This window comes from Macaca fascicularis, chromosome 1 (genome assembly GCF_037993035.2).
Source record: "Macaca fascicularis isolate 582-1 chromosome 1, T2T-MFA8v1.1".
Lineage (NCBI taxonomy): Eukaryota > Metazoa > Chordata > Mammalia > Primates > Cercopithecidae > Macaca > Macaca fascicularis.
In genome coordinates, this window is record NC_088375.1 from 109434528 (window position 1) to 109453707 (window position 19180).

A 19180-nucleotide genomic window follows, 5' to 3' on the forward strand; every position below is an offset into this window, starting at 1 on the left:
GGCCTTAAATAAATTAGGACAGTTAACTTTGAAGTGTCCTTTAGATACATAAGAGGAAAATGACGAGTAACAGTTGAATATTTGAGACGAGTTTGGGAGATGTCTAGGATGGACTAGAAATTTGGGAGTCACTGGCATATAAATGGCATTGTAAGCCACGAGACCGGATGAGATCAACAGTGACTGTATACTGAGAAGAGTAAAGGTTTAAAAACGGGGTCCCGGGGGCTTTGTTTGTTTTTTTGTTTTTTTTTTGTTTTTTGAGACGGAGTCTCGCTCTGTCGCCCAGGCTGTAGTGCAGTGGCGCGATCTTGGCTCACTGCAAGCTCCGCCTCCCGGGTTCACGCCATTCTCCTGCCTCAGCCTCCTGAGTAGCTGGGACTACAGGCGCCCGCCACCTCGCCCGGCTAGTTGTTTTTTTGTTTTGTTTTGTTTTGTTTTGTTTTTGTATTTTTTAGTAGAGACGGGGTTTCACCGTGTTAGCCAGGATAGTCTCGATCTCCTGACCTCGTGATCCGCCCGTCTCAGCCTCCCAAAGTGCTGGGATTACAGGCTTGAGCCACCGCCCCCGGCCGTCCCGGGGGCATTCTAAGAAGCAGGGAGAAAAGGAGAAATCAGCAGAGGAGACTGAAGAAGACCGGTGTCCCGGAGGCCACGTAAAGTGTATTTAGCAGGAAGGAGGACTGGTCAGTATGTTTAAGGGCCAGTCTTTCCATAATCTCTGCCAAACGGACCTTCTTTCATCCAATTTTTATGGTCTTCTGTCCAGTACTGAGACCCTCCCCAGAGGGAACTGTCGGGGCCCTACCATAGTTGCTTTTTTTCTATGGCTTACACAGCTTGTGATTTAGAATTCTCCTTATTAGCTTAAATACTGCAGTGTAATGATTAAGGGTTAGGCTCTTCCTGGAGCTGGCAGAATTTTCCAAGGGATCCCATCCTTTACTACTTTTAGGTAGATTTGAAGTAAGGAAAAGTGAGAGCATCATTCATTCTCCCGTCAGTATCCAGTCATCACAAAACGTCAGAATTAAAAGTTACCCCAGCAACTAGAGCTAAAGCAAAGCCCACACTTTCCAGAGGAAGAGCGTCTTTTCCGGCGTCAGTCCACCTAACACTCATTCCATTATCAGTCAGTAATTCTGGGCGTCCCTCCCCTCTGCCAAAAAGAAAAAATAGGCAAGCCGCACTGCCATCTGTCCCCCGGCCCAATCTCCATCCACCAGCTCAGCCCAGACCAAAGCCGCCCCGGCGCGCCGCAGGCAGCCCTGGCGGGGGCCTTTCCTGCCGCCCGACGCTGGGGTCCTCCCTTAGGTCTCATTCTGTGCCTGCGAACATGGCGGCGCTCGTGGTCACGGCTCCGGGCAGAGCTCTGCTACGGGCGGGCACTGAGCGGCTGCTGCGGGGAGGTATCCAGGAGCTACTGCGGCCGCGACATGAAGGGAACTCCCCTGGCCTGGCGCGCGACTTCAGCCTCTCTCAAAATCGGGTGAGGGCCGAGTCTGGGGTAGGGGGTAGATAACGCTCGAGTATTGTTCCTGGAGGCTCACTGGGACCTGGAGGGGGCCGATGTGGGGGTGGCGGGCTTTCCTTTAAGGGCTGGCGGCCGTGGTGGAGGGAGACGGTGTTCCTTGTGGAGACTAGCTCACCGTCGCTTTCCTGGCCGCCAGGGCACGGTCATCGTGGAGCGCTGGTGGAAGGTACCGCTGGCCGGGGAGGGCCGGAAGCCGCGCCTGCACCGGCGACATCGCGTCTATAAGCTGGTGGAGGACACGAAGCATCGGCCCAAGGAAAACCTGGAGCTCATCCTCACGCAGTCGGTGGAGAGTAAGGCCCGGGCCGAGGCTCCTCCTCTGAGGCTGGTCCAATTTGGCATCAGCTTTTTCCTGCCTGTCCCCCTCAACTATTTGCCTTGTTTTTTCTTTGTGGAAATAATCAGCTCTATATGTGAGAAGAGGAAGCCATAAAAACTATTGTGATTGTGACATTGGCCTCCAGCATTGAAAATTAAAACATAAAGACAGCAAGCAACATCGTTAACAGGGTGTGGGGAGAGGAGCCTGACAATTTGTGCCACAACTGACATCCTCTCATGGGACAACTCCTCCCTGTATACAGGGGATATTAAATTTATACATCAAGTCGTAAAGAAACTAATTAGCAGTCTCTTAAATCTTGTTCCTAGTGAGTATGAATTAGCATTTCTTTTAGGAAAAATAAGCACTGTGAGAAAGAGGTGCTTCTCTCTTTGATCATCTTTTCTTTAGGGACTCCTAGATGGTTCTAATCCCCTCTCTCTGTTCTCATTGACAGATATTGGAGTCCGGGGTGACCTGGTGTCAGTGAGGAAATCTTTGGGCCGGAATGGACTCCTTCCTCAGGGACTGGCTGTATATGCATCCCCTGAAAACAAGAAGCTGTTTGAAGAGGAGAAATCGGTGAGCTCAAAGGAAGGACAGAGACTTGGAGAGATAAAACAACTTTTCTCTCGCAGCTTCCTTCCCTTTGATATTTAACTTGAAAATGAAATAGGAACTAGAAGAACAGGAATCCAGAAGCCCAGCCAATGCCCAGCATGGGAATAGTTTGATGCTATTTAACATGGGTTCATTTTTCTCTTACTGCTTTTCATCTTTAACTTTCTTTTCTAGCTGAGACAAGAAGGAAAATTAGAGAAGCTCCAGACCAAGGCAGGTGAAGCGGTGAGTAGAAACGTAAAAAGTATTTATTGATCACTTACAAGACTTAACAACCTTACCCTGAGAGTCTTCCTGATTCCCTTGAGGTCTCCTGATTGCAGGCAGATCCAAGAGTGGGAGAAAGGGGAAGTGTTGTGGCTGCCCCACAAAACCGGTATGGAGACCTCTTGGGAGATCCCTGATGTGTTGGGTGAAGTGCCCTAACGTACCAAGGGAGGTCCCAATCTGGGAATCAGGGAACCCATGGAATAGTCTGAGATGAGGCCTCCACCTTCAAGGATATTTATGTACAAGTTGGAGAGAACATAGACACATGAGAAGATAATCAGTACAGGCGCCCGCCACTATACCCAGCTAATTTTTGTATTTTTGGTAGAGACGGGGTTTCACCATGTTGGCCATGCTGGTCTCAAACTCCTGGGCTGAAGTGATCCACCCACCTTGGCCTTCCAAAGTGCTGGGATTTCAGGCGTGAGCCATCGTGCTTGGCTTGCATACCTTGTGACCTGACATGTTTCCTCTCCTTTGACTCCAACTCATAATTCCTTTCAGACAGTGAAATTTCTAAAAAGCTGTCGCCTGGAGGTAGGAATGAAGAACAATGTCAAATGGGAGCTGAACCCTGAAATAGTTGCCCGCCACTTCTTCAAGAATGTGAGTGTTCCCAAAAACCACTCTACCCCTGAGGTGGAAGCTGCCTCTGGGAAGGAGGCCTGAGATTGATCCCTTTGTTAGGGAGGGGTGTGATCATCCAGCTGTAGTTAGGGAAAGTATTCTTGGTTGGTTTGCAGGTGTGTGGGAAGGAAATGGCTAAGGACTGAGGATGGTCACATAGAATTTGAAGATTGGTAGGAAAAGGTGATGGTTTCCATTTATTTCCTGTCTACCTAGGGAAATGCTAGGGATTTGTGACTCACTGGAGAATTGTTACTTCTGTAGATGAAGTGGTTTTGGCCTCAAACCCTGTTTCTCTGTGAATCTACCTCCCTTTCTGAGAAATCAGAATTGAATTTCTCTACTACTGTCTATGAAGGTGTATGCCCTTCTCTCCCATGGAATCAGCCAGAGTAGACACCCCAGTTTTATTCATCCCTGTGCAGGAAATCCTGTAACCCTCTTTATGAGGTTACCTAAAGTGGCAGTCACGAAAACAGTTCATTTGAGCTGAGATTTTTTTTTTTTTTCCAGCTTGGTGTTGTGGTTGCCCCACATACATTAAAGTTACCAGAAGAGCCTATCACACGGTGGGGCGAGTATTGGTGTGAGGTGACGGTGAGTGTTTTGCATACTTTCTTTTCTTCTTTTCTTTCTCCTTTTTCACCCCCTTTTTCCTTTTTTTCCTTTTTCTTTCCCAAGACAGGGTTTTGTTTCATTGCCCAGGCTGGATTCAAACTCCTGGGTTCAAGTGATCCTCCCACCTCAGCCTCCCAGGTAGCTAGCTAGGACTACAGGCATTAGCCACCGCACCTGGCACCTAGCTCTCCCTTTTTTCTTTTTCTCTTTTTTTTTTTTTTTTTTTTTTTTTTGAGATGGAGTCTCACTCTGTTGCCCAGGCTAGAGTGCAGTGGCATGATCTCAGCTCGCTGCAACCTCTACCTCCCAGGTTCAAGCGATCCTTCTGCCTCAGCCCGCCTAGTAGCTGGGATTACAGGCATATGCCACCATACCCGGCTAATTTTTGTATTTTAGTAGAGACAGGGTTTCCCCATGTTGGCCAGGCTGGCCTCAAACTCCTGACCTCAGGTGATCCATCCGCCTCAGCCTCCCAAAGTGCTGGGATTACAGGCATGAGCCACTGTGCCCAGCCCTAGCTCTCCTTTTTCTGACTGGGAGAAAAGTCAGGGTGAAAAGCTGGGATTAGGTAGTGTTAATTCTTACCTACCTGACTGATCTCTGAGAATTTCCATTGTTTTGTGTGCAGGTAAATGGGCTTGATACTATAAGAGTGCCTATGTCTGTGGTGAACTTTGAGAAGCCCAAGACCAAAAGGTATAAGTACTGGTTAGCTCAGCAAGCTGCCAAGAGCATGGGCCCCACCAGCCCCCAGATCTAAATCTCTCCCTCCAAGACAGCAAAGCAGAATCAGGAGCAGTGGAGCAGAAATGGGCAAGCACCTTGATCTCACTCCCAGTTCTGACCAAATGCAGAATTTTAGAGAACATCCGAAGACATCAGACTGCACTGCGTATACATGTTGAATTCTTCATTTTCGCCATCTTTAACTATCGTCACTGGGGCAGTCTTGTTCCAGAAGTACCAGGCTGTAGATTTGATAAGCCAGATACAATAGACCGAAACTATCCAAAACCTGTTTAGCTTGTTCCTCCATTGGAGTTTATTGGGACAAACAGAAGAACCAGCCATTGTCTCCAGTACTTGCCACATTCTTATCATCCAAACTGAACATTTGTATCCCAAGCAGACAAAGAGATTATGTTCTTTTTAAGTGTTGTTTATTGGTCTTGAGTAGATGGGACAGGACATCCAACTGACATACTTTCTTGAGCCACAGAGGTTTGCTGCTACAAAGGAAAGAAGAGAGTATCTTAGACTGCATCCCACAGTTACTGTGGTATGAACAAATTGTGCTGAACAAGTTGATGATGTGTTTGGTCTTAACACTTACTCTTCTTAGATATATTGATGTAGTCATCAGTGTGAATAAGCACAATGGATTCTACTTCTCTAAGACCTGAATAAGGCCTAAGGGTAATTGTTGGAAAGCTGGGATGAAAGAAGCTTTAAAAGGGAACCTTGTTCCTTGAACCAGCTCCCGAAATTCTGAAAAAGAAGTTACCTTAATTTCCTTGACCAAGATTAAGATAGGGAGCTAGTCGTGAGGTAACTCTGGAATGGATGAATGGATGTCTTGATGGGAGATAAGGAAAGTAGATAGTTTTCTTTCTTTTTTTTTTTTTTCTTTTTTGAGACGGAGTCTCGCTTTGTCGCCCAGCCTGGAGTGCAGTGGCATGATCTCCGCTCACTGCAACCTTCCAGGTTCAAGTGATTCTCCTGCCTCAGCCTCCCAAGTAGCTGGGACTACAGGCATGTGCCGCAGCACCCAGCTAATTTTTTATATTTTTACTAGAGACAGGGTTTCACCATATTGACCAGGCTGGTCTCAAACTCCTGACCTCATGATCCACCCACCTCAGCCTCCCAAAGTGCTGGAATTACAGGCATGAGCCACCACGCCTGGCCTGAAAGTAAATAGTTTTCTGTAAGTTCAGAGTTTCATTAGTAGAAAAAAGAACATTCATTTTCAGGTGGATTGTGCCAAGGTCACTCAAATACAGTGTGAGGTCATTCAGTTTAGGGTAGTAGATGGGATCATTGACTCCTTTGCTATCCATACCATACCAGATGTTGGTTTCTTTCCTATTTGAGCTCACCTACCACTCTGAGTCAGTTAAGCACTTCCATTCACTTTCATCCCTTCTCAGCTAATGAGAAAGTCTGTCATCAATAGTTGCACTGATAACTATAGCCAACTTCATACTTGACAGAGCTCTATAATTCAAGTCTGGCGCTGGCACTATCTGAAATTTAGCATTTCTCCCCTCCTCACCTTTTTTTTTTTTAATAGGAAAATAACATATTAGGGAGTAGGCAGGCATCCAGACTCAGAAGTGGAATTGCTTCTTGGTGGCACTGGGGACCATGAGCATGTTGAAGTGCACCATCTTGCTCATGCTGGTGCTTACCCAACCATGATGATGTTGCTGATCTGGACATCCCTGATGCAAGGGGATGGGTGCATTAACATGTTCTTGTGCTTCTTGAAGCAACTGTACTTATACATGTAGTGGAAATAATCTTGGTGGATGATGTTGATCTTTTGCATCTTTTATCTTGGTCACCATGCAGACAGGATCCACCCTCAGATGGAGACGTTACCAATGAAGGGGCAATCAGTGTAAATATAGGTGCCCTCGGCCTATACAGGTATATTGACGCCAAAACTGATTTTCTTTTTTTAGGGATGGAGTTTCTCTCTCGTTGCCCAGGCTGGAGTGCAATGGCACAGTCTCAGCTCACTGTAATCTCCACCTCCCGGGTTCAAGTGATTCTCCTGCCTCAGCCTCCCGAATAGCTGGGATTACAGGTGCCTGCCACCACACCCAGCTAATTTTGTATTTTTTTAGTGGAGACGGGGTCTCACCATGTTGGCCAGACTGGTATTGAACTCCTGACCTGAGGTGATCCACCCACCTCAGCCTTCCAAAGGGCTAGGATTACAGGCATGAGCCACCGCGCCCAGCTGCAGACTGATCTTATGGTCCTATAGGAACTTATCATTGCCAGTATCTCCCAGCAGGACCCTCTTGTTTTGAAAGATGGTTGGCTGCTTTTGGTAGGCACATTCAGTCTTGGATTTAACAGAACTTCCTGAAAGGTTTGAGCCTCCATTAACTTGCAGAGACCCCAGCATTTAGGAAGCGCTAATCTAGATTGAAGCAGATGCATACACTTCCGTACCCCAGTTAATCCCTAGTGTGTTGGGGACACCCAGAATTAACCCCCAAACTGAAGCATAGAGTTCTGCCATCCTGTACACGCTCCTGAGGTTTGGAGAGGACCTGCAGCCTCATCATGAGCCCCAAGCCCACTGAAATTTGCCATTTCAGTGATCCCCATTCCTATTGTCCTTGAAATGGTAGGCTCGTTAAACACAGCATCTCTCAACATGACCATCATGAAGCTCTCTGAAATTGAGCAACAGGCACACATTTAATACAGCTAACCTTAAAAAGCATTTAAATACCTGCCACAGGTTGCGTTCTTGGCAAAAACACTGTGTTGGAGATTCATGTGCAGGAAGTTTATTGGGAGGAGTTATCTGCATCAACACCTGTAGGGGAGTAAAGGCAGTAGAATTGGGTAGAGGGAGAAATTGAGCTGATGCAGTCTTAACAAATGCCTCAGTCAACCAGGAACTCAAACAAGGATGGCTCTACCAGATGCCCTAATAGGACAAATAGGCTGGACCTTATCTCCCTACTTGACCAGGAAAGGGGTATGATCTTGAGTGAGTTGGCTGACTTCAGCCAAAGGCAGGCCCCGAATGGGGCACAGGTGACGGCTGTCAGCATTCATAGCAGCTTCAGTCCTGAAGGGGAAGATATGGGCAGCACACTGCAGTCAACACTACAGTCCACCCCTTGCACTGCTCAGACTGATTTGTTTCATTAGTTCTGGAATGGTTTCTTCAGGATTCTGATGGATCTCTTTCTGGGGAAACTTAAAAGAGGAAGGTCTGGGACAGGCCACAGCCTCTGCTGCTGTAGCTTGAGTTTGCAACTGGCATTCACCTCCCTTCTCTACTACCCATTGTTGATCTTCCCCTAACTCCCTGAGACTTGTACCTCTGGTTCATGGGGGTTACCAGATGAGGTACCTGGCTATCATGCCCTTCTCAGGCTATGACTGCACTTGTTCATTTATCATCAAAATTGGGCAAGGAGAAACATACTCAAGTGGATGATCTGGGTGCCCAATATATTCTTCCCTGTCCCCACTGTGTAATAGCAGCCCCACCTCCTGATAATGACTCCTTTCCTTGCTTTCTTGTCTCTTGGTAGTGAGTTGGAGTAATCTGGTGCCTGCCATAGCTTAAAGTTTAGTGAGACTCGGTGTGTCCACTGGTGCAAATATTCCCCTTCTGGGAACCAGGACTTCTAAACCCTTAGAGACCAGAGTTGGGATAGAAGGCACAGTTTCTCCAATTGGATCACTGGGAGTGATGATAATGGTGGGCTGCTCCTACACCCACCCTTTGTTCCCCAGAGCCATATATTTTCCTTAAGGATACACTATTCAATGGCAATTGGTCTTGGTCGGGTATGTACTGCATCATGAAGGATGATGCCTCCTCCTTACAAGGTATCATCTCCAATCTGGTGCCTTAGCTGTGCTTTTAACAAGCACTATTGGGGGAACCACCCCTGATAATTCAACGTAGGTTCTTTTCTATTTCCCTAAGTGTTGGCCAGTCTGAGAAATAAAGGGAAAGAGTGCAAAAGAGAGAAATTTTAAAGCTGGGTGTCTGGGGGAGACATCACATGTCGGCATTTTCCATGGTGCCCCCTGAGCCGTAAAACCAGCAAGTTTTTTTTAGTGATTTTCAAAGGGGAGGGAGTGTACGAATAGGGTGTAGGTCACAGAGATCACGTGCTTCACAAGGCAATAAAATATCACAAGGCAAATGGGGGCAGAGCACCAGGGTGAAATTAAAATTGCCAATGAAGTTTTGGGCATGCATTGTCATTGATAACATCTTATTAGGAGACAGGGTTTGAGAGCAGACAACCGGTCTGACTAAAATTTACTAGGCGGGAATTTCCTCATCCTAATAGGCCTGGTAGCGCCACGGGAAACCGGGGCTTATTTCATCCCTTATCTGCAACCGTATAAGACAGACTCCCAGAGTGGCCATTGTAGAGACCTCGCCCTAGGAACGCATTCTCTTTCTCAGGGCTGTTCCTTGCTGAGAAAAAGAATTCAGCAATATTTCTCCTACTCACTTTTGTAAGAAGAGAAATATGGTTCTGTTCCGCCCAGCTCTCAGGCAGTCAGACCTGATGGTTATCTCCCTTGTTCCCTGAACATCACTGTTATCCTGTTCTTATTTCAAGGTGCCCAGATTTCATATTGTTTAAACACACGTGTTTTACAAACAATTTGTGCAGTTAACACAATCGTCACAGGGTCCTGAGGCAACATATATCCTCAGCTTACGAAGATGACGGGATTAAGAGATTAAAATAAAGACAGGCATAGGAAATCACAAGAGTATTGATTGCGGAAGTGACAAATGGACAAATGTCCATGAAATCTTCACAATTTATGTTCTTCTGCCATGGCTTCCTCTGTTGGGGTCCCTGCCTTCCCACAAGAAAGCACTGTATCAGGGAGCAGCTTCTGCATAGTATGGTATGTGATTAAAGCCGATCCCACCATCATGTACCCAGCATTCTACCTCCTTGCTATCAAGTGGGTCTCTTGGTTTGATGCAATGCTACACAAGATTTCAGGCCAATGGATCAAAATTTTGTAAACCTTTGGATGGTGTTGCTGACCAAGGCTGTGCAGGCAGGAAAGGCAAACCAATACCCATAATATACATCAATGCCCCTTCAATATAGAACACTTCCCCTTCCAAGGTAGCAAGGATACAGTGTAATCAACTTACCACCAAGTGGCTGGATGGTTTCCTTGACGAATGGTGATATCAGGCTAACAGTTAGTCTTTGTTGCTAGCAAGCTGGACATTTCACTGATGCAGTAGTTAGATCAGACTTGATGAGTCCACGATGTTGAACACTTACATTAGCTCTACTGTGGCTCCTCCATTCATATGATCACTTTGCCAGCATTGGGGTGCCAGCAATAAAGCCTGGTTAAGATTATTTGGCGAAGTCATTCCATCTGCTTGGTTGGTGCCTTTTCTGTGGTGGATGTTATCTGATGGGAAAAAACCTGCAATACAAAAATCATACACTGTACACCCATTCTCAGGTACATTATGTGCCTTTCCCCCACACTTCCTCGTTTTTAATCTTCCAGTTTGTCTTCCAGGCCCATGAATCTATATATATTCTTTCTTCTGGCAGGTACACAGGCCATCTCTAAGTGGGGCCATAGTGCAGCCACAGTGTATTTCCAGCTTACTTTCACCTACTGAGACAACCTGTACATTAACCAAGCTCAGCCTTTTTCCTCTTCTGTCATCATGTCATGAGGGATCGCCGACCAATGTGGCTACAGATGTAAACTGAGAAAGAACCACCAGTGCATCAGTGGTGGGTGACAGGGGATCTGGGCACCTGCTTATGTAGCTCACTTTTGCCTTCCAGCCCTGCTTGTGCCCAATTCTACATATACCACTTTCATTTTATGAAGGATGACTGGTAGACCCACCCAGCCTTATGACTTGTGGGTTTGACAGAACCCAGGTTATAATACATCATCACTTACCGTCCCATAGGTAAGCACATTGTCTCAACTAGGACTCAGTAGCATTCCAGGAGCTCTCTTTTGAAAGGTGTATAGTGCTCTGTTTCAGATGGCATGGCATTGCTCCAGCACTATAGGGGGTGTGTGACTTACTATTGGGATTTATCACTAACAGTATATGATCTTTTCTCACCACTGACACGTCTAATATAATATGGTGTCTTGTGAGCCAAGCAGCAGGGCCATTTGTACCACAGTCTTAACCTGTTACAGAGCTTTTTCCTGCTCTGGGACCCACTCAAAAGTGGCAGCCTTTTGTGTCACCTGATATTTGGGTCAGAGCAACATTCCCAAGTGTGGAATATGCTAGCAACAGACCCCAAGATGTTTGCAAGGCATTGTGCTTTTTAGTGGTGAGAAACATGAGATGCAAAATTTCATCTTATCATCTTTGGAGGGAATGCCCTGGTATGCTTCAGACCACTGGACTTTTAAAAACCTCATTGATCTGGCAAAATCCTGAATATTTTTAGGGTTCTTGCAGTACTATTTGAAGAAAATTTATCCTACCAAGGCCTCTGATATAGGCATCATTTCAGGTTCATCCTGTACAATTACCATGATGTCATCAGTGCAGTAATGGGATGTCCTATGGAATGTCCGAATGGTCCAGGTCCCTTCAGACTATATTATGACAGAGGCAGGAGAGTTTACACGGTCCAGAGGCAAAACTGTAAATGTATATTATTGCTCATCTCAGTGGAAGCAAGCTTTTATGGTCTTCCTTTTCACAGGGATGAAAAAGGGTTCACTGTCCAGATCAATACATACCATGTAGGCTATGTTAATCTTTTCCAGCAAACATACCACATTTGGAACAGCAGATAGAATAAGCATTATTTGTTGATTGAGATTGCAGTAATCCATACTCATTCTCCAAGATCTGTCTGGTTTTAGCAGTTGCCAGACAAGTGAATTAAATGGCAATATGATGGGCACCACCAACTCTGCATGCTTTAGGTCTTCAAGCGGGGCACTGATGTAGGTAATTTTTATTTATTATATTGGTCCGGAATGGTGGAGGCAGTTCCAGGCACTTCATGTTGGTCTTCCTCACTATGATATTTCCTACATCACACACCAAAAAACCAACCTGGTGGTTCTGCCAACTGTCAAATATGTCTATTCCAACTGTCCGTTAAGGACTCATGAAATAACCACTAGGTGAGTGTAAACCTGATAGACCTACTGAGAGTCAGACCTGGAGCTGGAATACAATTATTACCTACCCTCCACACCCTACCACTCTAACAGAGTGGAGCTTCAGATCCTAGGGTGTCAATGTCAATGGACTCTCCAACAGTGCTTTAAATGTTTGCATAGTCCTCTTTCTCTCATGTGTGTTATGAAAATAAAAGATCTTAAGTCCCTGTGGGTTAGGATTGGGAAAATTACTACCTTATATACTTGTCATGGTGTCTCAGGGTCCTTTCTGCTAGAGACATAGCCTTTTTAGTAAATTGTTTCCACCTGAAAAATTGTCCCAATAAGACTTTCGCTTCTCCCAAGAAGGAAGTACAGCTACAGAAATTGCCTTCCCACTATACAACTATGAAACCAGATAAAATTATGAAAGAAATATTTATAGACAATGGAAAGCCGGTAGTGCAGAATTTTAACTGACAAAAGGGAAACAAAGTGAGTCACATGATTGCCTCAGCTTACTGCCTAGAGGCAGTTTCCTGCACTACACTGTTAGGAGCAGTGCAGAGAGGGGAGCCCCAATAGAGCTAGCAGTCTCATTGAGTAGAGAAAACAGATTAGAGTTGGTGGAGAATGCGTTGGCTAGAAATTAAGAGGGAAGGCCAGGCATGGTGGCTCACATCTATAATCCCAGCATTTTGGGAGGCCGAGGCAGGCGGATCACCTGAGGTTGAGTTTGAGACTGGCCTGACCAACATGGAGAAACCCCGTCTCTACTAAAAATACAAAATTAGCTGGGTATGGTGGCGCATGCCTGTAATCCCAACTATTCAGGAGACGGAGGCAGGAAAATCGCTTGAACCCGGGAGGCAGAGGTTGTGGTCAGCCGAGATCGCACCATTGCACTCCGACCTGGGCAACAAGAACGAAACTCCATCTCAAAAAAATAATAAACAAAAAAGAAAGAGAAAAAGAAAAGAAAAGAAAGATTAAAAGGGAAAACACTAGAGACGAGGGAATGATATAGAGAGGGCTTTGGAGATCTGCCAAGAGGTCCCAGACCTCAAAACTTTGGCTGAATACTGGTATGTACGTTAATGAGGTAAAATTCCACAGGGCAGGGGGTTAAAAACAACAACAACAACAACAACAGAAAATGAAAGGCCAAACAATTCTCAGAACTTACACAAGATTGGGAATATTTTGTTTATGTTCCTGACAGCCCATATGAATAGATCCTATAATACATGGGGCATCATATAGAGACTTTAAAAGGACTTAGTAGTGAACGATAGAATAAAGGTTACTCTGGAGCCATCATGCAAAGCTTGAAAGCAAGCACTGATGATCGAACTGATACCAAGCATGGCAGAACCAAGTCCAACACTCATTAGAGAAATGCAACAAAACCTAGCACTGAACAAAATCAAATTCCCAAGGTCTGACATTCAATTTAATATTATTGTACTGGATGTGGTGGCATGTACCTGTAGTCCCAGCTACTCAGGAGGCTGAGGCAGGAGGATCACTTGAGGCCAGGAGTTTGAGGCTGTAATACACTACGATCACACCCAATAAGAGCCACTGAACTTTAGCCTGGGCAACACAGTAAGACTCCGTCTCTTAAAAAAAAAAAAGGATTGTAAAAATAGATAGGAAGGCTGGGCGCGGTGGCTCAAGCCTGTAATCCCAGCACTTTGGGAGGCCGAGACGGGCGGATCATGAGGTCAGGAGATCGAGACCATCCTGGCTAACACGGTGAAACCCCGTCTCTACTAAAAAATACAAAAAACTAGCCGGGCGAAGTGGCGGGTGCCTGTAGTCCCAGCTACTCGGGAAGCTGAGGCAGGAGAATGGCGGGAACCCGAGAGGAGGAGCTTGCAGTGAGCTGAGATCTGGCCACTGCACTCCAGCCTGGGTGACAGAGCAAGACTCCGTCTCAAAAAAAAAAAAAAAAAAAAAAAAATAGATAGGAAAATGTTACCCAGAACCAAAAGAAACAGTCCCAGAAATGTCAGAAATGGTGGAATTAGTAGACAGGACATTAAAAGAGATATAAATATGCTTTTTTTTTTTTTTTTGAGATAGAGTTTCACTCTTGTTGCCCAGGCTGGAGTACAGTGGTGTGATCCCAGCTCACTGCAACCTCCACCTCCCCGGTTCAAGTGATTCTCTTGTTTTAGTCTCCCCGGTGGCTGGGATTACAGGCGCCGGCCACCATGCCCGGCTGATTTTTTTTCAGTAGAGATGGGGTTTCACCATATTGTCCAGGCTGGTCTCAAACTCCTGACCTCAGATGATCCTCCCACCTCGGCCTCCCAAAGCGCTGGGATTACAGGTGTGAGCCACCGCACCTGGCCTTCATGTTCTTAAGAATGAAATAAAGGAAATGAAAGTAGACCCTTATTTCATACCATATGTAAATATCAACTCAAAATGGGGTAAAGACTTACATGTAAGACCAGAAACAATAAAACTATCAGAAGAAAACATAGGGGGAAAGCTCCATGACATTGGTCTGAAAAATGATTTTTTAGATATGAGCCCAAAAGCACAAGCAACAAAATCAAAAGTAGACAAACAGAATTGCATCAAAATAAAAAGCCTCTGCACAGCAAAGCAAAAAATCAACAAAGAGACAACCTACCCAGTGGGAGAAAATATCTACAAACCATACATTTGACAAAGGGTTAATATCCAAAATATATAAGGAAATCTAACAATTCAATAGCGAGAAAGCAAATGACCTGACTTTAAAAATGGGCAAAGGGCCAGGTGCAGAAGCTCACACCTGTAATCCCAGCACTTTGGGAGGCTGAGGCAGGCAGATCACTTGAAGTCAGGAGTTTGAGACCAGCCTGGCCAACATGGTGAAACCCCGTCTCTACTAAAAATACAAAAATTAGCCGGGTGTGGTGGTACACGCCTGTAATCCCAGCTACTGGGGAGGCTGAGACAGGAGAATTGCTTGAACCCAGAGTTGCAGTGAGCTGAGATCCCAATACTGCACTCCAGCCTGGGCAATAGAGTGAGACTCAGTCTCAAAAAAAAAAAAAAAAAAAAAGGCAAAGGGCCTGAATAGACATTTCTCAAATGAAGAAATGACCAACAAGTATACGAAAAAATGCTCAATTAAAGCCATAATGAAACATCACCTCACATCTGTTAGAATGGCTACTAATAGACAAAAGATAACAAGTGTTGGTAAGAATAAGGAGAAGAGAGAACCCTGGTCCACTGTTGGGATTTTCAGTTAGTACAGCCATTATGGAAAATGGTAATTTCTTTAAAAATCAAAACTCTAACTACCATTGAAGACTTTTCTGTGGTACTAAAAAGAAAAAAGTAAAAACAAAAAAAAACAAAAAATAGAAATACTATATGATCCATCAATCTCACTTCTGGGTGTATACCTGAAGGAAACAAAATCATTATGTCACAGAGGTGTCTGCACTCCATGTTCATTGCAGCACTGTTCACAACAGCCAAGATATGATTCAACCTAAGTGTTGGTCAAATAATATAAAATTTCAGTTAGAAGGAATAAGTTCAAGCGATCTATTGTACAACATAAAGACTATAGTTAATAATCTATTGCATGCTTGAAAATTGCTAAGAAAATAGATTTTATGTCCAGGCGCTGTGGCTCACGCCTGTAATCCCAACACTTTGGGAGGCCAAGGCAGGTGGATCATGAGGTCAGGAGTTTGAGACCAGCCTGGCCAATATGGTGAAACCCCATGTCTACTAAAAATACAAAAAATAGCTGGGCGTGGTGGCGCGTGCCTGTAATCCCAGCTACTGGGGAGTCTGAGGCAGGAGAATCACTTGAACCCGGGAGGTGGAGGTTGCGGTGAGCTGAGATTGTGCCATTACACTCCAGCCTGGGCAACAAGAGCAAAATTCCATCTCAAAAAAAAAAAAAAAAAAAAAAGAAAAAGAAAATAGATTTTATGTGCTCTTACCACACAAAAAATGATAAGTACGTGAGGTAATATATGTGTTAATTAGCTAGGTTTAGCCATTCCACAATGTATACATATATCAAAACATCATGTTGTACCCTACAAACACATACAAGTTTTATTTGTCAACTAAAAAAAATAAAAACAGACCCAGTCAGGAGAAAAAGTTCAAAAAAGGAGTTTATACTATTAATTTCACTAGGGCCTCAGAGGAGACATAGTATTTTAGTTCTGAACTTAAAAATATGTGAGATTAGGGGTTCTAGAAATAAATATTTAGCCATTTTCCTAGTTTTCTTTTTGTAAAGGTTAACAGTATCATACTGAATTAAATTTAAAGTGAACATATTTAATCTGTTAGTTAAATAATGTAAAGAAAAACAAAAATATAATGAGAGAAATGGAAGGTATTCTTAAAAGACCAAAATGGAACTTCTTGAGATGAAAAATATATCTGAAATGGAAAATACACTGGATGGAACTTCTGCCTCTGGGAGGATGGGGTAATGTATTTTCACCACTCCTAGAACAACCGTAAACCCTGGAAATTATTTATTAAACATAAGAAGACTTGGAAAGGTGGAGAAAAGAAAGCAGACTGGATAGAAACCTAAAGACCCAAGAAATACCACAGTGGTGAGTTCTCTGAGTTTTCTTTCAGCTCCATTTATTTGACACTTGGAGCTGAAGAAACCAGCAACCAGGAAATGCCAATGGGCACAGACCAAAAAGCAAAAGAAAAGCTCCAACAAAAGCCTGTTTCTGCTAGCCAAAGGCAAGGGGCAGTCTGTAAGACAGGAACTTTTAGCCATACTACAGGGTGCCTAGATTAAACTTTATTCTGGGTGGTCTGTGAGGTGTTTCTGGATGAGATTAGCTTTTGAATCTATGGACTCAGTAAAGCAGATTACTCCCCCCAGTGTGAGTGACGTCATCCAGTCTGTTGAGGGCCTGAATAGAACAGAAAGGCAAAGGAAGGACAAATGTCCCTGTTTTGCTTCCTACCTGCCTGCTTGAGCTGGGACATCAGTCTTCTCTTGCTCTTGGACTGGAATTTACAACACTGGCTCCCTTGGTTCTCAGGCTTTCAGACTCAGACTGACATTACACCACGGACTTTTCTGGGGCTCTAGTTTGCAGATGGCAGATCATGGGATTTCTCAGCCTCCATAATCACATGAGCCAATTTATACATATATTCCATTGGTTCTGTTTCTCCAGAGAACTCTACTACAGTGGCCCTACCCCAACCCATGCCAAAACTAAGTGGGAAACCTAGACTTCCACTCTCTCAAGGTTGCAACAGGCCACCCCAATACCCTCACTAGAGTGGTGTCACACAAGGCCAAGTAGGGAACTGGGACTTTTGTCCCAGCCAGCCAGTAATGAGCCCTCCTCTCTGTGAGCGTGGTGGCAATAAAGACCGTGGTGTCCATGGGGAACCTGGACATCCATCTGGCAGAAATGAGGTACCCCTCTGCTTTCCTGCTCGGTTGGTATCAGAGGAGGCCTAGTAGAGTCAGGACCTTAACCATCACCCAGAGGTAATGAGGCCACCTCTACCACAGTATCAGGAGAGACCACGTGGGGCTGGAACAAGCAGCCCCATCCAGCAGTAAGGAGGAGACCTGTCCCGCTTGAGTGTCAACAGAGGTACAGAGGGAAATCTGAACTTCTCCCTTCACCTGGCAGCAATGAAATGACACCCCCTCTCATGCCAAAGCAGTGACAGACAAAGTCAGTTAAAATAAAAATTTTAAATTAAGATCCAAAGTCTTATAACATAATACAAAAATGTCCAGATCTCAAACTGAATGAAAAAATACAGTAGATGTCAACACTGAGATGGCAGCTATATTAGAATATCTGACAAAGATTTTAAAGCAGCTATGATAGAAATGCTTCAAGAAGCAGTTCTGAACACACTTGAAAAAAAGTTAAAAATATACAACTTCAGCAAAGAAATAGAAGGTATAAGGAAGAAGCAAATAGAAATATTAAAACTGTAAAATACAATAACCAAATAGAAAAGCTCAGCGGATAGGCTCAATGGCAGAATAAAGAGAACAAAGGGAAGAATCAGCATACGGTAAAACAATAGAAACTACTCGATCTGAACAACAGAGAAAATAGAGTGAGAAAATGAATAGAGCCCCAGGGACCTGAGAGACTAACAAGAGATTTAATGCTCCTGTGGCTCCTGTCGCTGGAGTCCCAGAAGAAGAAACAAAAGAGGGCAGGGCTGAAAAAGTACACCAAGAAATAATGACTGAGAACTTCCCAAGTTTGTCAGGAGACATAAACATAGTGATTCATATACGTAGTGATTCAAAAAGATGAGGAAGGCTCGGTACAGTGGTTCATGGCTGTAATCTCAGCACTTTGGGAGACAGAGGAAGGCAGACTGCTTGAGGCCAGGAGTTCAAGACCAGCCCAGGAAACATGCTAAAACCCCATCTCTTAAAAAAACCAAACCAAAAATAAACAAACACACACACACACACACACAAAATTAGCCAGGTATGGTGGCATGCACCTGTGGTCCCAGCTGTGAGAGGATCATTTGAGCCCAGGAGGTCAAAGCTGCAGTAAGCTTTAATCACACCACTGCACTCTAGCCTGGGCAACAGAGTCAGACTCTGTCTCAAAAAAAAAAAAAAAAAAAAGAGAAAAAGAAAAGAAAAAAGAAAAAGAAAAAGAAAAAATGCTGAGGAAACCTCAACCAAGATAAACCTAAATAATCTGTGCCAAGCATGTTAAAATTAAACTTCTGAAATCAAAGAAAAAATCTCTTGAAAATGTCACTATAAGGAAACAAACAATTCAATGACAATGGATTTCTCATCAGAAATCACGGAAGTCAGAAGGAATTGGTACAATATTTTTCAAGGGCTGAAGGAAAATAACGGTCAACTCAGAATTCTATAACCAGAAAGAAATAGAATTCTATACACAGAAAGAAAAATCCTCCAGGAATGAAGAGGAAACTAAGATATTATCGGAAGTTTTCTTAGGGAAACAAAAAGAGTTTGTCACCAGTAGACCTACTCTAAAAGTGGCTGAAGGAGATTCTCTAAATGGAAAGGAAACAATGAAAAAAGAAATCTTGGAACGTTAGGAAGAAAAGACACAGTTAGCAAAAAATATGGGTAAAATCAATAGACGTTTCTTCTATCGAATTTTCTAAACTATGTTTGACAGTTGAAACAAAAATTACAACACTGTCTGATTTTATTCTAAAGGTATGTACAGGGAATGTTTTTAGAAATTATAAATTAGAGAGGGAACAGGGACAAAGAGAGGTAGGGTTTCCATACTTCACTCATACTGGTAAAATAATGACAACAGTAGGCTGTA

The 19180-nt window shown here is 44.2% G+C and overlaps 1 protein-coding gene and 1 long non-coding RNA gene across 2 annotated transcripts in view; one reads left to right on the top strand and one right to left on the bottom strand.

Moving 5' to 3' along the window:
- The first annotated feature begins 1319 nt into the window (after positions 1–1319).
- On the top strand, positions 1320–5145 carry MRPL9 (mitochondrial ribosomal protein L9). Its single transcript, XM_005541853.4, has 7 exons — positions 1320–1489; positions 1671–1827; positions 2314–2438; positions 2652–2702; positions 3252–3353; positions 3888–3971; positions 4621–5145. The coding sequence occupies exons 1-7, from the start codon at positions 1337–1339 to the stop codon at positions 4750–4752; spliced, it is 804 nt and encodes a 267-aa protein (XP_005541910.3). The 5' UTR covers positions 1320–1336; the 3' UTR covers positions 4753–5145.
- A 2319-nt stretch (positions 5146–7464) lies between these two features.
- The window catches only part of LOC141407164 (uncharacterized), a 30799-nt gene continuing 19083 nt past the window's right edge, over positions 7465–19180 (bottom strand). Inside the window, exons 3-4 of the long non-coding RNA XR_012414725.1 lie at positions 9892–10178; positions 7465–7551 (exon numbers count right to left, since the gene is read on the bottom strand). This is a non-coding gene — a long non-coding RNA (uncharacterized lncRNA). The remainder of the gene's footprint in view (positions 7552–9891; positions 10179–19180) is intronic.